This window comes from Diceros bicornis, chromosome 1 (genome assembly GCF_020826845.1).
Source record: "Diceros bicornis minor isolate mBicDic1 chromosome 1, mDicBic1.mat.cur, whole genome shotgun sequence".
NCBI classification, from domain to species: Eukaryota; Metazoa; Chordata; class Mammalia; order Perissodactyla; family Rhinocerotidae; genus Diceros; species Diceros bicornis.
Window position 1 is genome coordinate 56567324 of NC_080740.1, and position 24316 is coordinate 56591639.

Sequence of the window (24316 nt, forward strand, 5' to 3'; positions counted from 1 at the left end):
ATACTATCTAAAGGTTAATTTGGGGATAGTACTTAATTTGCACGTAAGTTTAGAGCTTTCATTTTTCTCTAAAAATGTACACCAATATGAATAAGCATTATTTTAATAGACTTTTTCATTAAAAAAGATGAACTTGAAAAAAAATCAGTTTATATTATTGTGCGATTAAGAGCACATCGTCATGATGGCTGTCACAAAACATATATTTTCAAAGACATGAATTTAAATGGAAAGAAACTAGGTGAGGGTCTGAAATATGAGTTTTTTAATTTCACAAAGTAGGTGACCCTGAGTACATCACTCCTGAGCCTCAGTTTCATCATCTATGAAATGAGGCTATCTGCTACATGGTGTGACTTGTCAGAACTTAATGACATAATCATACATAAAAATGCTTATAAAAATGCCTGGGAGATAGTAGTAGGCACGTATTATTAATTTCCTATTCTTTTCAAAGCAGTAACCTCACCTTACATACACAATTCTTGCTACCTTGGCTGTTTCTCTCTCCAATATACCACCGTAATAATTTTTTTTTAAAGAGTAGATCTTGGTAAAATGAACTAGATAAATATTTGTGTGTTTTACTTACAAGGACAGGAGTGATGCTAGCTCTTGTCAGCATCTGTTTTACAAGTCTATATCTATCATAGAGAGGTTTAACAATGTGCCTTTCTTCCCTGGTCACCTGAAGCAAGAAAAATGGAAATTACCTAGTCAGAAATCTAAATGCCCAAAATAGTAAGCAATATGACTTTCTCTCCAATTTTTAAGAAGTTATTTTAAATAAGTAGGCAATCTCCCAAATGTAGGAAACAATGTCCTATAAAACAGTTCTGTATACTGTAGACTACAAAAGTGATCCATGCCCTTTTTTAAGACAGAAAATCAAATATTTTTAGCAAGAGAGACATTACCGGCCTTCCATGTTGACTTTCATAGTAAAGAAGACTTTTCTGGAGAGAAGTTTTCTCTTCTATCAAATGATCTTTTGTCATTTTCTAGAATTAAAAAAAAAACTTCCATTGGCACCATCATTAGTCTCCTCACCCCCACAACTGTAAATAATCAGGTTGAAAGGGCAGGCCATCACCAGTCTAGCCTAGGCTAATAATAATACATCCTTTGCTTATGGATTTACAGACATTTTCCAGTCTCCTATAGAATCTGGTCTTCCAATAAGTAGGTACCAATCCTCTTTGGTGACTTGATTTATATTTTATCTGAATAAGTTAGGAATACTGGCTTAGTGACCTTGGGTAAGTTACATAACCTCCTTTTGTTCAATATCATAATCTGTAAAATGAGAATACTTCACTGTACCTCAAAAGGCTCTAATGAGGACTAAATGAGTTAATATGTTGTAAAACATTTACAACAGTGCCTACCTAGCACACAATAAGCACACATAAATGCCTATTATTTAATTTTGCACAGTCTTTTATTGGCATTATAACTGTAATTTTGTGTGTGTGAACGGACACACACATACATGCATACACAGCACAGGTCTTATAATCCAATATTTCTCCTAGACGATTAAGAAAATCTGGCAGCAGTATAGTGGAAAGATCCTGGAAAAAGCTCGACAATGTCAGTATGTGACCTTAGATTTCTACTCTATGACCTCAGTTTCCCTTCACCTGACTGTGTCTTTACACTGCAGTACTCTTCTCATATCTTTCAGTAATCTAAAGGGTAGAGTAGGCAGGACACCTCAAATTTATTTGCCCATAGAACCCTCCTCCCTTTGTTCCACAGGACCACCTTTTTTTGTGTGTGTGTGAGAGGAAGATTAGCCCTTAGCTAATATCCGATGCCAATCCTCGTCTTTTTGCTGAGGAAGACTGGCCCTGGGCTAACATCCGTGCCCATCTTCCTCTATTTTATATGGGACGCTGCCACAGCATGGCTTGACAAGTGGTGCATCGGTGTGCACCCAGGATCCGAACCTGCAAACCCCGGGCCGCCAAAGTGAAGCGTGTGCACTTAATGGCCATGCCACTGGGCCAGCCCCCATAGGGCCACTTTTTAATATCCCAATGAACTAATGTTCCAGAGAATACCCTCTAACACTAGACCAAACAAACTCTCTACTTATTCCTGGCACTAGATAATACTACCCTGTTTCTCACCAGAGTGAAATTAGAGGTAAAAAACAAATTCACTGAATAGTATCTTCCTATAACAATATCACTTTAGACTATGTACATTCAGTAGAGGATATCTGGGTGTAGACTCTGTAAATCATTGTGATTTCAACTCAAGCTCGAACCTTAAACCTAAGGTAATGAATTTGAATAAAGCTAATCCAATCAAAATCATTTATAGGAAAAGGGGATGGGGAGGAGAGGAGGCTGGTCTAAAACAAAATCAGAAAAACAAGATAAATTGGGGAGGGGAGCAATTCGAATTTCTAATCCAGCTCTGTTCAAAGGAGAGTAAGACTCCAATACTTAGATCATAAAAGAGGTGTACTCTGTTCTCAAGATAGGAATGTGCATCAGGACTCATCACTGCCTGGACAAAAGTTCACTTGAGACCATCTACCTCTGTACTCTCCCAGCAAAACTCATCTGATTCATGATTTGGGTTTCCAAATGGTTTGACCAGGACTGCCCTAGACATGGCTTTACTGAGTAATGGTTCTTCAAAAAAAAATCCATTCATTTAATCCTCATAACAACCATATTGTGTTAGTATTTTAATAGACATAATCACATCCATATAAGACACAGAGCTATTGAAAGGACTCAGTGGCAGAATGCACGTAATATAACCAGTCAGAGCCTGGCATAGGCTAAGAGCTCAATACAAGTAATTATTAAGAGACAAGGCCAGGATTCAAACTCAGGTATACTTCATGTTCTTTACATACTCATCTTGCCAAGTGCCTCTAACATAAATGAAGAGATCAGCATTCTAGTTTTTTAGTTTTATTATTCAGTCCTTGAATGATCAGGCACTTCTGATGTGCTGATAAAAACATGTTTCTACATCTGCAAGTTTGGGGAGCAGACTAAGGCCAGTCAGACAACCTAGACATCTCTTTGTTTCAGAGACTCTAAAGGCTAGTCTGGGCAAAAATCATAGCTCAACATTACTTTGACATCTTCTGGAAGACATCTCTCAACACGTTTTTCTTTCAGTCTTTTCAGAATAAGTTCAAGTGTTGCTTCCTTAGATGGCTTCTTCTCCTTCTGAATGACCCTGGATTCATCTTCATTCTCTTCGTCTTCATGGTCTAGAGAAGAGCCAAAGCTTTTTGGAAGAGTGTTACTACGTGGACGTGTCTGAGGTACAAATTCTCCATCAGAGCTTTTGTGTTTTGCATCTACATTTCAGAACCAAAAGAATACATTGGTAATCTTGATTTCAGCTAAAGTGCAACTAGTCAAAAGAGTAAGCAAGATATAGTATACAACAGGAAAGCATGTATTAACAGCACACAGGCTCAGATATTCATGAAGGTCACATGAAATATTTAAATTTAAATTTTATATATTTTATAAATATATAAAGTATATATAGCAAGAGAGCTCTAATATTCATTCTTTCAACCAACATTCATAGAAAGCCTAGTATAAAGTCAAGCACTGGAGATGTGGTAGTAAACAGACATGGTCCCTGTTTTCATGGAGCATATATGCAGAAAAGTAAAAACAAAAACCAAGCAATCAGATTCATAAACAAAATAATTTCAAAGAGTGCTAAGTGCTATAAAGAAGATAAAATAGGATGGTGTCATGGTGCTACAAGGAGTGTGCTTTGTGGAAGAGGAACTACATTGGATGGGATTGACAAAGGCAGCCCTTCTGAGATGGTGACATCCTAGTTGAACACGGAATAAGGAGCGGAGCTAACCTAGCATCGAAGATTTAGGGGATTTAGGAGAAGAGCATTACTCCCCAACGAGGCAAGAGCCCATGCAAAGGCCCTAAAGCGTACCATGCTTAAGGAACAGAAAATGAGAGAGGAAAGTGATAAAATGGGCTAAGGGCAGAGTATGCAAGGCCTTGAAAGCCATGGTAAGGAGTCTGGACTTTATTCTAAGTGGAAAGAGAAGCCCACTGAGGGCTTTGAACAAGACAGTAACATAGTTTTTTTTAAAAGATAATTTGGCTGCTATGTAGAGAATGGACTGTAGGACAGTAAGAGTGGGAGAAAACTGGGAAATCAGTTAGGCTAATGCTAGTCAATTTAATAACACTCACTAGTAATACATACAAGGTAACAATTTTCACTGATGGTTGGAAATTGGTATTAAACAAGAAAATGCTTAATAAAATTGTAGGGGAAATTCTAAAGAAGAGGTAAAAGAACTTAACCACAAGAATATAAACTCAATGACAATAGGGACACTGTCTTCTTGTTCACTGCTATAGTCTCAGATGTCTACAAGTACTTAGTACTTAAAGACACTAAAAATTTGCTGAATAAATTCAAATGAATAAACCAAAATGTGATGCTCAAGATTATAAACCCACACTACTTGGTACAGATAATTTTTTAATTATTAACAATTATTAAAAAGCATGCTCGGGCCGGCCCGGTGGCGCAAGCGCTTAAGTGCGCGCACTCCGCTGCAGCAGCCCGGGGTTCGCCGGTTAGGATCCCGGGCGTGCACCGACGCACCGCATGTCAAGCCATGCTGTGGCAGTGTCCCATATAAAGTAGAGGAAGATGGGCACAGATGTTAGGTCAGGGCCACTCTTCCTCAGAAAAAAGAGGAGGATTGGCATCAGATGCTAGCTCAGGGCTGATCTTCCTCACCAAAAAAAAAAAAAAAAAAAAAGCATGCTCACTAAACACCCACAAGGTAGATATGCCTTAGCAACTGCTGTACTGGGCTGACACTCAGTAACACAAGACCTAGGTTTTGATTCAAGAAGACTTATAATTTAGTCTTTGTAGTATAAATAGTTATGATCAGATATTCTTAGCCTTAGATGAAATACCAAAAATTCTTAATGAAATAGCTACCAAAACCCAAAACTGCTTAATATTTGAAATATATTTCAGATAAACTTTTATCACCTATGAATATACAATCTAGGGCATCTTTCAAAAGAGTATTCCGAATAAAAACACAGGAAAGACATTTGGAAGAATTATATAATATAGTACCTCAACTTGGACCATAACTAATAAAGAACAAAAGCAAACTTTTATTTTTGCCAGTGTCCAATATTTAAAATTATAAAAAATTATAACTATAATTCTTATGGACATTATTATAAAGAATATTTTTAATTGCAAATATATTACAAAAATGGCACATTTTATACCTTTAATTTGCTTCCGCAGTTTGGTAAGCTCTGTCATCCATTTTAATACCTTTGGATTGGCTGCAATATCACTGTAGGAGGGCTGAGAAATTAAGGAACAATATCACTGACACTTTTGTGGTAAGCAATAGTTATTAATTTATTCCCAAATAACATTTCACACTTTCCACATCAGAGATTTCCCTCATTCCTCATTTCATCTTTCCTTATTTTAAGTAGATAGGGCAGGATATTAAGTAAAGCTCTGTCAGAGCAGGGTTTAGCAAATGGCAGAAGCCCAGATTTGAAGATGAGTTTCTGACTCCAAGTATAGGACTCTTTCCACGTTACATGTTCTAATTATTAAATCTCTCTCTCTTTTCCCCACACCCTTGGTACTTGTGGTTTTTGAGAGCAGAAACAGAATTAACATGATTTGTCAATGTAAAGTATTTGCTTTAAAAATTCTACAAGCTGTTTTACAATGGAAATATAAAGATGCAATGGTGCAATGGCAAGAATACTGGCCTGGAAATCAGGAGGCTAAGGATCTGTATAATCTCAGATCTATATGATCACTATTTCTCTGGGCATCTCAGATTCATTCTCTCTCCCAGGAAAGAGATGGACTAATCCTCTCCAAAGACTTCCACTCAGTTCCAATAGATCTACCTCATGCTGGGCAATGCTACAAACTTACTTTGCTATTTCTTTCCCTTTCAAACTGTTCCTCAAATTGTCTGATTTTTTTCTGAAGTTTCTTGACCAATTGATATGGTGTTCTGTCTTCTCTTTTTTCATCTTTTGAACTAAAGGATGATCTTCGAATTCTGAATTAATAAAACAAGAGGTGAACATTATGTGTTAGTTAAATTTTAAAGTTATCAACCCTATATCTCTCACTGCCCTAATATAACATGATATTATTACCAAGAAGTATATCTTTGAAGTTAAATTAAGTCCCTAACACTAAAGGACAGGTAGTAAAAAGAAACTTACACTCTTGCTTTACAGACCACAAAATTAGCTAACACAAGTGGTGATGAAAACAATTTGGAATCATTCAAAAGTTGTTTGGGCAAAGGCAGAAAAGAAACAAAGATACCTAGCAGCTCAGAGCTCTTTCTGCAAAGGAAAGATTTTGACAGAGTCAATTTAATTTAAAGTTTTGACAATAAAAACATTAGGGATTGGTGAGCTCCACCTGCTGCTTCCCTTCCAGAGTTCTGCATTTCAGTCACGCATGAATAAATGAACAAATACACGGTGAGGAAATGTCGATTAGGGAGCAAACCCCAAACACTGCACCTCAATGAATGCAGAATTTAGGGGCCGAAAAATAAAAAATTACCAAAACATGCTTCAGGAAATAGAGGAGAAAGCTTTGAGCTGCAGGTCTGGAGGATTAAATCTCTTAAAAGAACCTGGGTACATATTAGGAATCACTTCTCATAAGTACATAAAAATCACATACCTAGCAAAAGAAAGTGCTTTAGACGAGGAATCCAACATTTCTGGATCATGTAGGAAACGCTGGCTTTGCCCAAAATCTAAACTACGGTGTGATAATACTGGAGGACAGTCCTCTTCCAGGGGGTGATGATTCATTCTTCCAGCTTGTGGAGAGAGCTGAGCTTCTCCAGACTCAGTGTCTTCCTGCCAAGACTTAAAAGCAGGAAATGGCTCTGCAAAACAAACACAAAGGATAGTACCATGGGTCTCTTGGTTCCACATGGAAAAAATGTCACACAATATCAGCTATATGTTCTTTAAATCTTATCAGTATGTAGTGGATCACATAATATATATTTAAAAAAACAACAACAACAACAACAAGGGATACTAGGATCTTCATAAAGCCTACTATAGTTTAAAATTGTCTGAGCTTCATTTTTTAGCCCAGAGTTCTATTTTCACATAAGGGAGTTATAGCTTAAATTTCTGAACCCAGTCACAAAGCAAGAAAAAACACTGTCAAGCTCTTTAAAATTATATTAATTGTTATTTTTCAAGTAGGGGAAAGTCTTCATTTAGAAACAGTAAACACTCAATAGTCCTTAGGAATTTAACTTAGCCAAATGCTGCCAGGTAGAGAAACTGTCCCTCACTGTATGTCAAGAAGTGGAAGCTATACCCCATGCTATACAGAACACTCACCAAATGGAGCTCTCTAGACTCCAAAACATTTCCAAACAAGCAGCTAACTGACCTGACAGCACCTGGCCTCTAACATTAAACTGTGGTGGTTATTTTCTGTTACAGGATACCTGTGTATAATATATATTTTAATCTAAACACCCAACGGTATTAAGACAAAATTTAATAGCACTAGTCCTTCTTAAGTACATCTATTTTATTGGCGTTATCCTGCATGTTCTCAAATGAAACTATGTTGATATATTTGATGTTTCTGTACATATAAGGTTTGATTACATCCAGAACACATACAGATAAACACAAAATCCACAAATATATTCCAAATACAAAATTAACTTCAAGTATCACTGGAGTCCAGGAGGGGGGATAAAAATTCATCTACACATTAATTTTATTCGTAACTACAATTTAAAACTTTGATGCTATGACTATTAACAATAGCAAAAATGAGTTTTTAAGTATTTTTGGATGCAAAGATGGCTTGACAGTGTCAGAAATCAAGGATGATGTTTTCTTTTTCTTCACACAATAGCTAAAGACTGCTACTTTAGTAATGTAGTTTAACTTTATGCATTAGCAATTTAAAGCATTACATTTTTTTCAGGGTATAAGAACATAATTTAGTTAGTTTTTAAAGCCCAGATCAATCTGATAACTAAAAATTGGGTACAAAGCGTGCAATCCCACTATAAACCCAACAATAAAGTGATTTTCAAAGCAACCCTTGTACCTGCTTCCCAGCAAATAAGCAACTGGTAATAAACATTTTGTGAGAAATCTCCTATTTTAAGAAAAGAGAAAAGTAACAAAAACAATTTTTTCTGGGTATCATTTTTAACCCAGAACAGTTTTCCTAACATATGGGGACAGCAGGAGAAGGGCTAATAAAAGGGCAAACAAAGTGAACCATAAAAAGGCAAAAAAACTAAACTATGGTGAACCATACTTACCCTCCCCATCTCTCTGCAGATGCATTGTTTTGAAATCAATGAGGGGAAAAGTGATAGGGCATGACGCTAATAAAATGGAAAAAATGGCAAAAAATACTAAAGTGAACACACAGCACAGTCAGAACAAACCATACACATAACTAACACAAAGCCAAAGATACCAAAAACATTTCCCTAAAACCAGTTAAGACATTCTGCTCAAAAACTTTATTCAAAGAAATTACTACTAACCAAACTTTATAAACAAACACAAACATACATTTCCATTTCAGCAAGCAAGGCAAAAAAAATCAAAGTAGTGCTGTTTTATTAAAACTCAAACATAAAACTGAAGAAATGGAAACTCTTAACCAGGTACTGTTTGAAGCTTTTCAGTATAATTGATTTGACAGATAAATATCTCCCTTAGTTTGCTCTTTGAAAAGATCCTACTATATTTCATTCAAGAGTTAACAGGAAAGAATCTGAAGGAAAGATGCTGTCCACTTCTATTAAAAGCCAAGACTTTTAAACGGCTGCTACAAATTCATACTAGTGGTAGACAAGTGCTACTTGCTTGCTAACTGCATTCTGCTGACTATCCCTTCAGCAATTCAAAAAACAAAACCCACATACTTAGGAGGAGGAAGGTGGGCCTCTATTTGGAGTCACCCTACTTCTCTATTAAGAGTCACATCAAACAAAGTATGTCTCTGATTCCAAGTTCTCTAGGGTCTAAAGTAATTTGGTCTCTTAAGGAAAACTTTTATTTATCCTAATATCCTAACTCCTAGGTGTAGAAAATCAATCTCTATATTGGTGGCAAAGTTGGAAGGAACAACATGGTCTGCTAACAGCCACTCTCCCAAGCACATGCAGGGTTTGTGGCTGAGAAGTTCACTCAGATGTCTACTACCGTTGGCTCTCAGAAAATCACTGACTCCTATTCCTGGAAGAGCCAGAAGGAGGCCTACGTGGACTAGTCACAGCTGTTGAGCCAGGTGGACAACAGCAGATCAGGCACTGAAAATCAGGATCAAGTAGTCCACAGTTACCTCCTTTCCCTACCACAAGGTGTAAGGGGTAGATTCTGACAGGGAAACAAACGAGAGCCCAGCATTAGGTTCTCTTTGGGGAAGCCTCAAAAAAGCTGAAGCTAGACAGAGAATGTCCTATCTCCTCACACAACGGAAACAACTGCTCTTCTATGTTTAAAATGTAAGATCAGGACCCTAGGCCGAAGATTGCAAAGGGCTATTTATCTGCATCCTCCAAGAGGAAGAAGCATAAGTCCTTTGTCAGAATCCCAGCCTCATCTTTGAAAGATTCCTTTCCTACTGCGGCTCCTGGGATGCTCTGTTGACTACCACTCCTTTTTAGTGACTATGCCAGAATAATTAACTAAAAGGGACATTTGATCTTCACTGCCACCAGGATGCTAACATATCCCCTAACTCTGGGGAGCATCTTCATAAATTCCAAATGTCCTGAATAACCCAGAACAAAGCAAATGAAAGACAACTTCTTGATTTAGTGTAAGTTAAGACACAATATGCCACTGGGCATGCCAAACATCTACACCAAAAAAAAAAAAAAAAAGGAAGGGGTGGAGAGACAGCAGTAAAGATTGGCACAGACAATGACTTGATTGGGGCTTTTTAAAAATTGGCTATATCTTAAAAATATATAAATAAAAACACTTCAACTGTGATCAGGTGAGTGGACTTGAGGTGGCAAAAGGAGTCCATGGTATTGGTATTGCAATTCCTCTTATTATTGCCACTGTATGTCATCAGCTAACTTGCCAAAGGTGAGATAACCAAGGGATCTTCATCCAAGTGAACAAATATGTAACTTTAAGATTCCTGAGTCATCTCATTGTCTCTTTCCCTAGGAAGGTTTATGATCCAGAAGGACTCCTGGATCCAAATTTGTTGCTTGCGTCCCCCACCCCCAACATTTTATTTGCAAGTTTACAAATATACAGCAAAGTTGAAAGAATTTTACAATGAACGTTCATATACCAATCACCTATATTCTACCATAACATTTTACTATACTTGCTTTATAACATTTATCCATCCTGCTGCCATCTTATTTTTCTCATGGATTTCAAAGTAAACTGCAGATACCAATATACTTCCCCAGAAACACTTCAGCATGCAAATCACTCACTGGAGTTCAATATTTATTTAGTTTTTGCTTCTTGTGATAAAAAAAGAAAAACTTATATACAATGAAATGCACATCTTAAATATACATTTGCTGACTTTTGACAAATACATATTTCCATGTGGCTGGCTTTTAAAATTTAAACTTCTCTCCTTTGTGAAAATTGTTAGGACCCCACTCCCATATCTTCATAACCTGATACAGGGATACAGGGATATGGTACAATATTTGTTTAGAAATGCCATTGAAGATCATTAAAAAAAAGTATTCCTGGAGATCATAAAGAAAAGATAGCTATATATAAGCCCTCTGTTTAGATGTGGTGAGATCCCCTAGCCGTAACATACTGGTCTTGCAAAGACTGGGAGATAGCACCTGGTTTAACAATTAACAAAAGCCTGTCCTAGGTGGTTTTATTTTTTTAATCAGATCTAACATCCATCTTTAAAGCTAATGGATCAAATAAGAACTTCTAGTCCATACAAGATAGTTATCCATAATTTCATTAGTGTATTTAAGTAAAAACACTCACTAGCTCTTCTTATATGAAAGAGAGAATAGAAAAATTGAAATGAATAATGTTATCCAGAAAAGGGCAGTAATCTCATTACTGCTTTGGGTAATTTCAGTTACAAATAACAATGTCAAGAAAATAATGTGTATGGGTAAAATTACCTTCCCATTTATCACCATCAGAAATATTCTTCAGATCTAAATGTGGAATTTGGACACATGCTGCTTCCCCTTGAACACCAACACTTTGACCTCCTGGCACTTCTGATTCAGTGTTGGCATTCAAATCACATATCTTGCTACTAGAATCCTGTATTTTAAAATAAAAAATACATTTCACAACCATGAAGCTTTTCACCCAGCTTAAATATAACTAGCATACATCCTTGTGTAGTCTTCATTAGTTTATTGTGCCTGTACAGTCAACTGTCCCACTCCCACCATCCAAACTATTTTCAAATATAAATTTGCAATTTTATAATATATCTTACTGGGAGACAAAGTTTGGACCCCAAATTCAGGAAAGTGTTTTGTTTTGTTTTGTTTTGTTTTGTGAGGAAGATCAGCCCTGAGTTAACATCCATGCCAGTCCTCCTCTTTTTGCTGAGGAAGACTGGCCCTGGGCTAACAACTGTGCCCATTTTCCTCTACTTTATATGGGACGCCGCCACAGCATGACCTGACAAGTGGATTGGTGCGCCCCAAGGACGCGAACCCAGGCTGCCAGCAGCGGAGCGCATGCACTTAACCGCTACACCATGGGGCCAGCCCCAGGAAAGTGTTTTCATAACCAAATTTCTTGTAACCAAAAGTGGCAAATTAAGTTGCTGCTTAACTGTAAAACATTTGGTAAGAGTATCTCTATTTTAATTTCCTTTAAACTTATTCAACCTAAGAGTTAAAGGCCAGACATAATAATCAGTAGATTAAACCTAGTTGAATTTTTAAGAACTGTAAGAGAAAAGTAGTTCTTACCAGAATCAAATGTGACAGTTTACCACTGTCAAATGACAAATATTCTTTCCTAAAAATACAAGTGAAGTTATTAGTCTTTTAAGAATAAATAGGTTACTATCATTGCATATTTCTTACCTAGATTCCTCTGTTCCCCATATAGTTAGCATTTATAGTGTGAGAGAAGAAAATGACAATTGAACATATGCCCATTCTTTGGAGCCCTATATCTGAAAATCACACACTACTGAAAAGATCCACAGAATCACTTCAAGTTCAGAAAAATTAAGTTAACGTTCACCACCCTCCCACACAACCACCCCCCAAAAGGAAAACATTTTGAAAAGAAAAATAAAATCTACAATGAATAGAAACCAAAAGGACTGAATATATAATGGAAAAGATTTTGTAAAATAAATATTAGTTTTAACCAAACAGCTCTATTCTTCCCCACTCTAGGACATTTTTTTTCTTTTAAAGAAGATTTTTTTAAAGGTATAGCTGTGTCCTATATTTTAAAACTGATTGTGTTCTATCACAATCAAAACAAGGTTACTACTTTAAACCTCTTCTTCCTCAAAACATGATACCATGTAAAAAGAAAATTTCTTAAAATTTCAATTCACCTTTTATTCCCCCCACAACACTAATCCCTATTTAGAACAAGTGTTACAGCAAGCTGTCACAAATGATCTCTACCTATTTGACCAGTCAACAGAGCATCTAGTATCATAGTAGGTTATCAATATGCCTATTGTGGGAAAGTTCTTCTCCCCAGATACTGCGGCAATTTACGATGATACACACAGGTGCTGTGAACATTGCCATAAAAGAGTGCACTCAGAAGACAGGTCTTGCTCTCAATACAGCACGTCATCTCCTCATATACCTAATTACCTTATTCTTGCTGAGCACGAGAAACAAACTAAATTCCCTGGCAAGCTCAAAGGCCTTCCTCTGCTTGGAGTGGGAGCAAATGGTGGGAAGAGCTAAATTCTACCCTCACACACTAAAAGATCTAATCACCTAAATTTGAGAAACGAGTGTTAAACATGCAAAATGTAATCCACCTAACCAAGGAATAATTTTGGATCTAAAAACAAGTTTGCTAACCTATACACAAGTTGAAGAGAAAAGAGCTTTGTCAAAAAGACTGAGTCCTCACTAAATGGATCCTTATGGTTCTACCAAATCCAGATGTCATCATTCTGGAGATGCCTGTTAATGCTGTTAATCTTATATCTTCAGCCCACAGCTCCAATACTCCCTGGGCTGGAAGAAGATCATTCCTGCCTCCTGAAAGGAAGCACAAGGAACTGCTGTAAGCAGGAAATCTGTGGACCTTCAGAGTATGGGGATGCTCCAGAGACATGGCTCCAAAGAATTTACTTACCCTCAGAGAACAAGTTTCCAACTCACAATTAAAAGAGACAATGGCATTAACACAAGTTTACCCATGCCAACAGGCTATCACCAAATTAGTAATGCTGTTTGGAATTTCTCAGTATTTACAATCTAGTCTGCAACTTCACTACTGACGTGTAAGATGAATATCAAATCATCTTTCCTAAGAGAGTGATAATATACTTGTTGGCAACATCTTCCAGAATCATAAAAAGAGTAACAAGACCCAAAACCTACCCAGTGACTAAAAATACTCTAGAAAGCTTCATTCAAGAGGACTCTATCTATCAAGTATCTATGGAGACTACATCTGGCTGAAGTACTCATTGCCTCAGGTATCCCCCTCCCATTACTGCTAGCCAAGGAGGTAAACAAGCACCAACTGCATACGACTGCACTGGGACACACCAAGGAGGAGTTTGAAGGGGAAGGAAAACATCCTATACGTATTTGTCAAAGCAAATATGTTACAATCTTTCAGTTAGTTATCCATAGTTCCAAAACTATAAATTAACTCACTGAAAGGTATATTCAGAATATCAATAAATTCCCAATTGTTCTACAAATCAACTGAAAGTTTTAAGTGTCTCCAAGAAGGTTGTGTTCTTCCCTCTGAATGTTTTCCAAATTTTAACTAATGTCTGTCTGAACCTGTACCCTCTCTGAATATTTATGGACATTTAATATGCTTTATGCTTACCATTAAAACAAGAACCTTGGTTTTTTAGATTATCTAAAATGTATGTTATAATGGATAGCTTCATCTAAAAATTTCACCCCAAAATTTGTATGGAACTCCAATTCTCAAAATGATTAATTGGCAATAATAAGAGAAAATGCTTACCTCTCAAGACAGCCATCTTCACTATCACCATGGTCATTGCATGGCTCTAACAGTATACCTACAGACTGACCAAAAGAACCACTGTATTAATGGAGCTCTCAACACTTATATATGAGAGGAAGTTATCAATCTAAATTAGGATATTGGATTACAAGTTAGTCAAATACCCATCTTTAACTACTATTTATAATAGCCTGTAGGTGTTGACATCTCTTTTTACAGAGAATAATTTATCTTCCTCAAAGCCTGAGTCATGCGTTTGAGTGTGTGTGTAAAATGGGGACGCTGCATTTCTCTACCCTATTAGGTCAAAGGTACTGCTACTACTATCACATTCCTTTTCCTTCCTTAGAATTCTTTCTTCCAAAAATGATGGTCTTGTGGTCCCAGCAGCTAACTGTTGCTTCTTTTTCTCCTCAGCCACAAACATGTAAGTTGGTAGCTTCCTACCAAGGTAACAGAAGAGTCATATAGTTCACCAGATTCCTTTACTACATATATTTGAAATAACAACTGTGAACCTCAGAAACATGAGAATGCTCCCCAATTTTCCAGTGGGCTTACTGACAACATCCCATCCCTATTCCTCCCCGAAATAAATACCTACCAAGTTTAAAACAAATGTCCTGTGTATTACTACAAACCATGTAAACTTTTTAGTGTTTTTGATTACCTCTGAAATCAACAAAAGGTTCGATTCTTCTTAGACTCTTAGGAAACTACCAACTGTCCAGATTTTTTTTTTTAATTTTTATTTATTTATTTTTTCCCCCAAAGCCCCAGTAGATAGTTGTATGTCATAGCTGCACATCCTTCTAGTTGCTGTATGTGGGACGCGGCCTCAGCATGGCCAGAGAAGCGGTGCATCGGTGCAAGCCCAGGATCCGAACCCGGGCCGCCAGCAGCGGAGCACACGCACTTAACCACTAAGCCACGGGGCAGGCCCTAATTGTCCAGTTTTGTTTAATATGAGACAGTCCATAATTATTTGAAAAAAGCTATCAAAATACTTTTCCAACTACATATCTCCGTAAGGCTGAATTGTCTTCATACCCTCAAAACAAAAGAACCTATAGCAACAAACTTGAATGCAGAAGCAGATATGAGAATCCAGCTGACTTCTATTACGTCAGACAGGCATTAACAATATTTGTAAATATGTAAAACAATGCCACTCCTCAAAATAAAATTTTTCAAAAATAGCTGCTTTTTGACAGAAATACAAGGGAAAAGTAACAATGGAAATATAGAGCAACCGGGAAACAAAAGATAAAATGGCAGTATTAAGCCCTCATATATCAATAATCACTCTAAATGTAAATGGACTGAATTCACCAATCAAAAGACAGAGTGGCTGGATGGACTAAAAAACAAGACCCAACAATATGGCTGCCTCCAGGAAACACATCTCAGCTCTAAAGACACACATAGGCAAAGAGTGAAGGGAAGGAAGATGATACTCCAAGCAAATAGCAAGCAAAAGAAAGCAGGTGTAGACAAAGCAGACTTTAAGATAAAAAAGATAATGAGAGACAAAGATGGGCAGTATATAATGATAAAAGGGACATTCCATCAAGAAGACATAACACTTATTAATATATATGCACCTAACACAGGAAGTATATAAAACAAATATTAACAGTCCTAAAGGGAGAAATTGACAGCAACACAATAGGTAGTAAGGGACTTTAACACCCCACTTACGTCAATGGATAGATCATCGAAACAAAAAGTCAACAAGGAAACAGTGGCCTCAAATGAAACACTAAATCAGATGGACTTAGTAGATGTAAAAAGAACATTCCATCCCCAAACATCAGAATATACATTCTTCTCAAGTGCATATGGAACGTTTTCAAAGATGGACCATATGTTGGGAAACAAGGCAAGCCTCAATAAATTTAAAGACTGAAATCATATCAAGCATCTTTTCCGACCACAACGCTATGAAACTAGAAATCCACTGTAAGCAAAAAGCTGGGAAAGTCACAAATATGTGGAGACTAAGCAACATGCTCCTGAACAACTGTTGGATCAATGAAGAAATCAAAGGAGAAATCAAAAAGTACCTACAGACAAATGAAATGAAAACACAACATACCAAAATGTATGGGATGCAGCAAAAGGAGTACTAAGAAGGAAACTTTTAGCAATACAGACCTACCTCAAACAAATAAGAAAAATCTCAAATAAACAACCTTATCCTATACCTAAAAGAACTAGAAAAAGAAGAACAAACAAAGCCCAAAGTCAGTAAAAGGAAGGAAATAATAAAAATCCAGAAATAAACATATTAGAGACTAAAAAAATAATTAAAAAAAGGATCAGTGAAACTAAGAGCTGGTTCTTAGAGAAGATAAACAAAACTGACAAACCCTTAGCCAGACTCACTAAGAAAAAAAGACAGAAAGACTCAAATAAATAAAATTAGACATGAAAAAGGAGAAATTACAAGAGACACCACAGAAATACAAAGGATTATAAAAGACTACTATGAAAAGCTATATGCCAACAAATTGGATAACCCAGAAGACATGGATAAATTCTTAGAATCAGACAACCTCCCAAAACTGAATCAAGAAGAAATAGAGAAGAATCTGAATAGACCAATCACGAGAGATTAAACAGTAATCAAAAACCTCTCCCACCAAAAAAGTCCAGGACCAGATGGCTTCTCCAGTGAATTCTACCAAACACTCAAAGAAGATTTAATTCCTATCCTTCTCAAACTATTCCAAAATACTGAAGAGGACAGGATGCTTCCTAACTCATTTTACAAGGCCAACATTACCCTGATACCAAAACCAGAAAAAGACAACACAAAAAAGGAAAATTACAGGCCAATATTGCTGATGAACATAGATGCAAAAATCCTCAACAAAATATTAGCAAATAGAATACAACAATACATTAAAAGGATCATACACCACAATCAAGTGCGATTTGTTCCAGGGATGCGGGGTTGGTTCAACATCTGCAAATCAATCAACGTCATACACCACATTAACAAAATGAAGAATAAAAATCATACGATCAGGGCCGGCCCGGTGGTATAGTGGTTAAGTTCACGCACTCTGCTTCGGTGGCCCGGGGTTTGCCAGTTTGGATCCGGGGTGCGGACCTACGCACCATTCATCAAGCCATGCTGTGGTGGCGTCCCATATAGAAAATAGAAGAAGATGGGCACAGATGTTAGCTCAGGGCCAATCTTCCTCAGCAAAAAGAGGAAGATTGGCAACGAATGTTAGTTCATGGCCAATCTCCCTCACCAAAAAGAAAAAAAAAAAAAAAATCACATGATCATCTCAATAGATGCAGAGAAAGCATTTGACAACATACAGCATCCATTTCTGATAAAATCTCTCAATAAAATGGGTACAGAAGGAAAACACCTCAACATAATAAAGGCCATATATGACAAACCCACAGCCAACATCATACTCAATGATGAAAAACTGAAAGCCATTCCTCTGAGAACAGGAACAAGACAATGCTGCCTACTCTCGCCACTCTTATTCAACACAGTACTGGAAGTTTTAGCCAGAGCAATTAGGCAAGAAAAAGAAACAAAAGGGATCTAAATTGAAAAGGAAGAAGTGAAACTCTATTTGCAGATGACATGATTCTATATATACAAAAGCCTCAAGAATCCATCAGAAAACTATTAGAAATAATCAACAAATACAGTAAAGCTGCAGGATACAAAATCAACACACAAAAATCAGTTGCATTTCTGTACACTAATAATGAAATAGCAGAAACAGAAGTCAAGAACACAATCCCATTTGCAATTGCAACAAAAAGAATAAAATACCTAGGAATAAATTTAACCAAGGAGGTGAAAGACCTATAGATTGAAAACTACAAGACATTACTGACAGAAATCGAAGAAAACATAAAGAAATGGAAAGATATTCCATGCTCATGGATCAGAAGAATACACAGGTAAAATTTACATACTACCTAAAGCAATCTACAGATCAATGCAATCCCAATCAGAATCCTAATGACATTCTTCATAGAAATAGAATAAAGAATGCTAAAACTTATATGGAACAACAAAAGACCCCCAACAGCCAAACAATCCTGAGAAAAAAGAACAAAGTTGGAGGTATCAGAATCCGTGTATTCAAATTATATTACAAAGCTATAGTAATCAAAACAGCATGGTACTGGCACAAAAACAGACACACAGATCAATGGAACAGAACTGAGAGCCCAGAAATAACACCACACATCTATGGACAGCTAGTCTTTGACAAAGGAGCCAAGAACATACAATGAAGAAAAGAAAATCTTTTCAATAAATGGTGTTGAGAAAACAGGACAGCCACATGCAAAAGAATGAAAGCAGACCATTATCTTACTCCATACACAAAAATTAACTCAAAATGGATTAAAGACTTGAATGTAAGACCTGAAACCATAAAAGAAAATACAGGCAGTACACTCTGACATCAGCAGCATCTTTTCAAATACCATGTCTACTCAGGCAAGGGAAATAAAGAAATAATAAACAAATGGGACTCCATCAGATTAAAAAGCTTCTGCAAAGCAAAGGAAACCATCAACAAAAGGAAAAGACAATCCGCCAACTGGGAGAAAATATTTGCAAATCATATATCTGACAAGGGGTTAATTTCCAAAACATATGAAGAACTCATACAACTCAACAACAAAAAAATGAACATGATCAAAAAATACACAGAGGATTAAGAACAGACATTTTTCCAAAGAAGGTATATAGATGGCCAACAGGCACATGAAAAGCTGTTCAACATCACTAATTATTAGGGAAATGCAAATCAAAACTACAATGAGATATCACCTCACACCCATAAGAATGGCTACAATTAACAAGACAAGAAATAACAAATGTTAGAGAAGATGTGGAGAAAAGGGAACCCTCATACACTGCTGGTGGGAATGCAAACTGGTGCAGCCACTACAGAAAACAGTATGGAGACTACTCAAAAAACTAAAAATAGAAAGACCATATGATCCAGCTATTCCACTACTGGGTACTTATCCAAAGAATATGAAATCAACAATTCAAAAAGATTTATGCATCCCTATGTTCATCACAGCATTAGTCACAATAACCAACACGTGGAAGCAATCCCAGTGCCCGTCAATGGATGAATGGATAAAGAATATGTGCTTATATATATACAATGGAATACTAGCCAGATATTTAAAAAAAAAAAAAAAAGACAAAATCATGCCATTTGCAACAACAGGGATAGACCTTGAGAGTATTAAACTAAGCGAAATAAGTCAGACAGACAAAGAAAAATACCGTATGATTTCACTCATGTGTGAATGATAAACACATAGATAAGGAGAACAGATTAGTGGTTACTAGAAGAAAAGGGGATGCGGGGAGGGCAAAAGGGGTAAAGGGGCACATGTATTGTGACAGATAAAAACTAGACTATTGGTGGTAAACACGATGCAATCTATACAGAAACTGAAATATAACAACATACACCTGAAATTTACACAATGTTAAAAGCCAATATGACCTCAATAAAATAAACTAAAATAAAAAAGAAATATAGGGGCCGGCCCGGTGGCGCAAGTGGTTAAGTGCGCGCGCTCCGCTGCGGCGGCCCGGGGTTCGCTGGTTCGGATCCCGGGCGCGCACCGACGCACTGCTTGGTAAGCCATGCTGTGGCGGCGTCCCATATAAAGTGGAGGAAGATAGGCACAGATGTTAGCCCAGGGCCGTCTTCCTCAGCAAAAAAAAAAAAAAAAAAAAAAAAAAGAGGAGGATTGGCTGATGTTAGCTCAGGGCTGATCTCCTCACAAAAAAAAAAAAAAAAAAAAAGAAATATAGAGTTGAGAATACTTTGGGAAAAAATAGCTGTGTTTTTTTCTTTGGTGAGGAAGATTGGCCATGAGCTAACACCTGTTGCCAATCTTCTTTATTTTTTTTATTTTATTTATTTTTTTGTGAGGAAGATCAGCTCTGAGCTGACATGCATGCCAATCCTCCTCCTTTTGCTGAGGAAGACTGGCCCTGGGCTAACATCCGTGCCCATCTTCCTCTACTTTATATGGGACGCTGCCACAGCATGGCCCGACAAGCAGTGCATCAGTGCGCGCCCAGGATCTGAACCCAGGCCACCAGCAGCGGAGCACGCGCACTTAACTGCTACACCACGGGGCTGGCCCCTAGCTGTTTTTTACTAAGGAAAAAAGCAACTTTATTTATGTTATCTTGAGTGAGTTTATTATTGTTATATTTCAGTGAATTTATAAACATTTTTTAATTTTTCAGTTTTAATTTCTAATATGGTAACTATTTATATGTAAACAAAGGCTTTTGGGGATTCTGAACAATTTTTAACAGTATAAAGAGGTCCTAAGACCCAAAGTGCAAGAAGCACTGATCTAGAAATCAGACTTCAGCAATCTTTACGCTCTGGAATATGCAGAAAGCTAGAAATGCAGCTTTACATTCTTAAATACAAAGGTTTCTGAGCACATGAAATAACCATTACCCAGACCCAATATTTAAAAGGAGCCTTGGCGGGCCCGGTGGCGCAAGCGGTTAAGTGCACGTGCTCCACTGTGGCGGCCTGGGGTTCGCCGGCTCAGATCCCAGGCGCGCACCGACGCACCGCTTGTCAGGCCATGCTGTTGCGCCATCCCATACAAAGTGGAGGAAGATGGGCATGGATGTTAGCCCAGAGCCAGTCTTCCTCAGCAAAAAAAGGAGGATTGGCAGATGTTAGCTCAGGGCTGATCTTCCTCACAAAAAAAATAAAAATAAAAATAAAATGAGCCTTGGTATTTTACTCAAAGAACCAAATTCAAGCCCCAGCTCTATCTCTCATCATAAATATGAGAATAACAATCATTTACTTGCCTATCTTACAGTTATTTTGAGAGAATCAAAAGAAATAGCTTATAAGAAAAACTATAAAGCTCTATTATAAAAGCATACTGTTACATCACCAACTCTAATTTAACCAACAATTCTTTTTAGTATGAAATAATTGAAACAAAGTATAAAGACTGATATAATTAACACCCACACACCCTACAGCCAGATTTAGGCAACATAATTCTTAAACAAATAGTGAAAAGTAATAAACAAAAAGGCAATTGGAGGCAATATAAAAGAAAGATACAGTGACAGAAGTAAAAGCTGACAGCTCAGCAGTGAAGAAGGCAGATGAAATGTGCAATCAGGTACAGAATTCTGCTCTATATTATGCCCCAGGACAAAGAAAAATAAGAGTTACTAGAGTCAGATTAGAATATGGCTAGACTTCAATTTACAAACAGGTAAATATGTAATACTTTCTTTAGAAATTTAAATGTTTCATTACTTGAAGAAATTTTACTTCCTCAGAATTCATTATAGAAAAAACATTCATTCCTTTGCACATGGGTAGAGAGAGCTTGTTTTTTAAAAAATGTCAAGTGGAAAAAGAGCCCATACTTTTTTCTCCTCTCCCTTCTCCACAAACATCAGGGTCCTCAAAAGGAGGTCTAAGGCACTCTGGTCTCAGTTGAGGCAAGCTAGAGAGCTGTGGTGGTGGTGGTCGTGGTGGTGGTGGCGGCGGCGGCAGCAGTAGTAGTGGGAACAGCAGCTGCAGCACAATCATACTGCCAAAGTCCTAGGGGCTGTTAGGGCTTACTGTCAGGAGCTAATTAAAGCCTAATGGGCATTTCCAGTAATTTCTCTGGTCTCCACCCATTCCTTAGCCATCCATAATTGGTGCTTTAAATTGCTTAGTTCTGCATCTTCCCATCCCCACCCACCTAGTTTTGCTCAAGCATGCTAGTTACTTCTTTTAAATAGGCTAAATATCCCCACTCCATCCTGCACATTTCATTTGCTTAGCAAACCCCTACTAAGTAGTATATTAAATACTTCAATCTAGCCCAATTTCTTCCATTGAATTGATGTGGTCAAAACTGACGAGGTCTCCACAGCAAAGTAAACCATCAACAAAATGAAAAGGCAACCTATGGAATGGGAGAAAATATTAGTAAATCATATATCTGATAAGGGGTTAATATCCAAAATATACAAAGAACTCATACAATCCAACAGCAAAAAAAACAATCTAATTAAAAAACAGGCAGAAGATTTGAACATTTTCCCAAAGAACATATACAGCCAACAGGTACATGAAAAGATGTTCAACATCACTGATCATCAGGGAAACACAAATCAAAACAACAATGAGTTATCACCTCACACCTATCAGAACAGCTACTGTCAAAAAGACAAGAAATAACAAGTGTTGGCAAGGGTGTAGAGAAAGAGAACACCTGTGCACTACTGGTGCAACCACTATGGAAAACAGTATGGAGGTTCCTCAAAAAATTAAAAATAGAACTACCAGGAATTATCAGTAATTTCACTTCTAGGTATTTATCCGAAGGAAAAAAAGACCCTAATTCAAAAAGATATATGCACCCTCATGTTCACTGCAGCATTGTTTACAATGGCCAAGACACAGAAACAACCTAAGTGTCCACTGATGGAGAAATGAATAAACAAAATGTGGTGTGTGTGTGTAGATATATGTGATATATATATATGTGATATATATATCTACACACACAATGGAATATTATTCAATCATAAAAAAGAAGGAAATCCTGCCATTTGCAACAACACGGACGGACCTTGAGGGCATTATGCTCAGTGAAATAAGTCAGACAGAGAAAGACAAAATACCGTATGATCTCACTTATGTAGAATCTAAAAAAAAACCCCAAACTCATAGACATAGAGACCAGACTGGTGGTTGGCAAGAGGTAGGGGTTGGATGGTGGGTGAAATGGGTGAAGATGGTCAAAAGGTACCAATTTCCAGTTATAAATAAGTTACGGGGATATAATGTACAGCATGGTGACTATAGTTAATAATACTGTACTGTATATTTGAAAGTTGCTGAAAGAGTAGATCTTAAAAATCTCATTATAAGAAAAAAAAGATTTAAGTGTGTGTGGTGATAGACGTTAACTAGACATGTTGTGATCATTTCACAATGTATACATATAGCAAATCATTATGTTATACACCTGAAACTAATATAATGTTGTATGTCAATTATATCTCAATTTAAAAAAATCAGAGAGAGAGAGAGATTGGGGTGATAAAAAAATGTTATTGAGTGGTTTTTCCCTATTGGAGGTTTTGAGTATTTCTGTTAACTGTTTAAGGAAAAAAAAAAAAAAAAACTAATGAGGTCTCATAACAGTACAAGTCAAATGGACAGCTATGTCTTCCTCTTGGCTGTCTGCTAGAGTTTCCCTAATAACTTCCAGCCTCCACTTCTGAAAGGGGATAATTACATTCCAGTAGTTTCTCAGTGTTTGGAAGATATAAATAATTGTAAATCTGGCAGGGCACCACCAATGAAGCCCTGCTAATCCTGAAATGGATTGATTTTCTTAGAAGTTTACTAATAAGACCAGGTATTATGATGTGAACTCTAATCAGCCTATTGATTTTTATACAGTTTCAACCCCCAAAATAGTCCAAATTACCATACAACTTGTTGTACCTATTTAAAAATTTACAGAGACCAATCTTGTCATATCGATACAAAACCCTTCATATTTACTATAGAATCCAATAGCACATTTTAAAAAAAGCTAATTTGCAAAAGACATATATCTGATAAAAGACTGTTACTCAAAATATACAAAGAACTCTTAAAACTCAAGAGAAAACCTGATTAATAAATGAGCAAAAGACCTGAACTCACCAAAAATATACAGTTGGTAAATACACATATGAAAAGATGCCCAACATCATATGTCATCAGGGAATTGCAAATTAAAACAATGAGATACCACTAGACACCTATTATAACAGCCAAAATCAAAAGATTGACAACAACAAATGCTGGCCAGGATGTGGAGCAACAGGAACTCTCATTCACTGCTGGTGAATGAATGAGAAACACACTCAAATTTATGGAGGCTTTTAGTTTATAATAAAGGTGGCATTTCAAATCAGTGGGGAAAAGATAGATTATTCAATAAATTCATGTATTGGGAAAACTAGGTAAACATCTAAGAAAAAAGCTAAATCCATTCTT

At 36.8% G+C, this 24316-nt stretch overlaps 1 protein-coding gene across 9 annotated transcripts in view; it reads right to left on the minus strand.

The window, feature by feature from the left end:
• FAM13B (family with sequence similarity 13 member B) overlaps positions 1-24316 on the minus strand; it is a 95823-nt gene that overhangs the window by 8672 nt on the left and 62835 nt on the right. For 5 of the 9 annotated variants that reach the window (XM_058540911.1, XM_058540921.1, XM_058540901.1 and 2 more), the window contains 10 exons: positions 14241-14305; positions 12014-12062; positions 11201-11348; positions 8375-8440; positions 6742-6952; positions 5968-6097; positions 5289-5370; positions 3105-3334; positions 918-1001; positions 593-688 (listed from right to left, as the gene is read on the minus strand). In XM_058540911.1, the coding sequence (XP_058396894.1) occupies positions 593-688; positions 918-1001; positions 3105-3334; positions 5289-5370; positions 5968-6097; positions 6742-6952; positions 8375-8440; positions 11201-11348; positions 12014-12062; positions 14241-14305 (1161 nt within the window). The remainder of the gene's footprint in view (positions 1-592; positions 689-917; positions 1002-3104; positions 3335-5288; positions 5371-5967; positions 6098-6741; positions 6953-8374; positions 8441-11200; positions 11349-12013; positions 12063-14240; positions 14306-24316) is intronic. The other 4 variants (XM_058540930.1, XM_058540958.1, XM_058540977.1 and 1 more) reach the window with 2 other exon arrangements.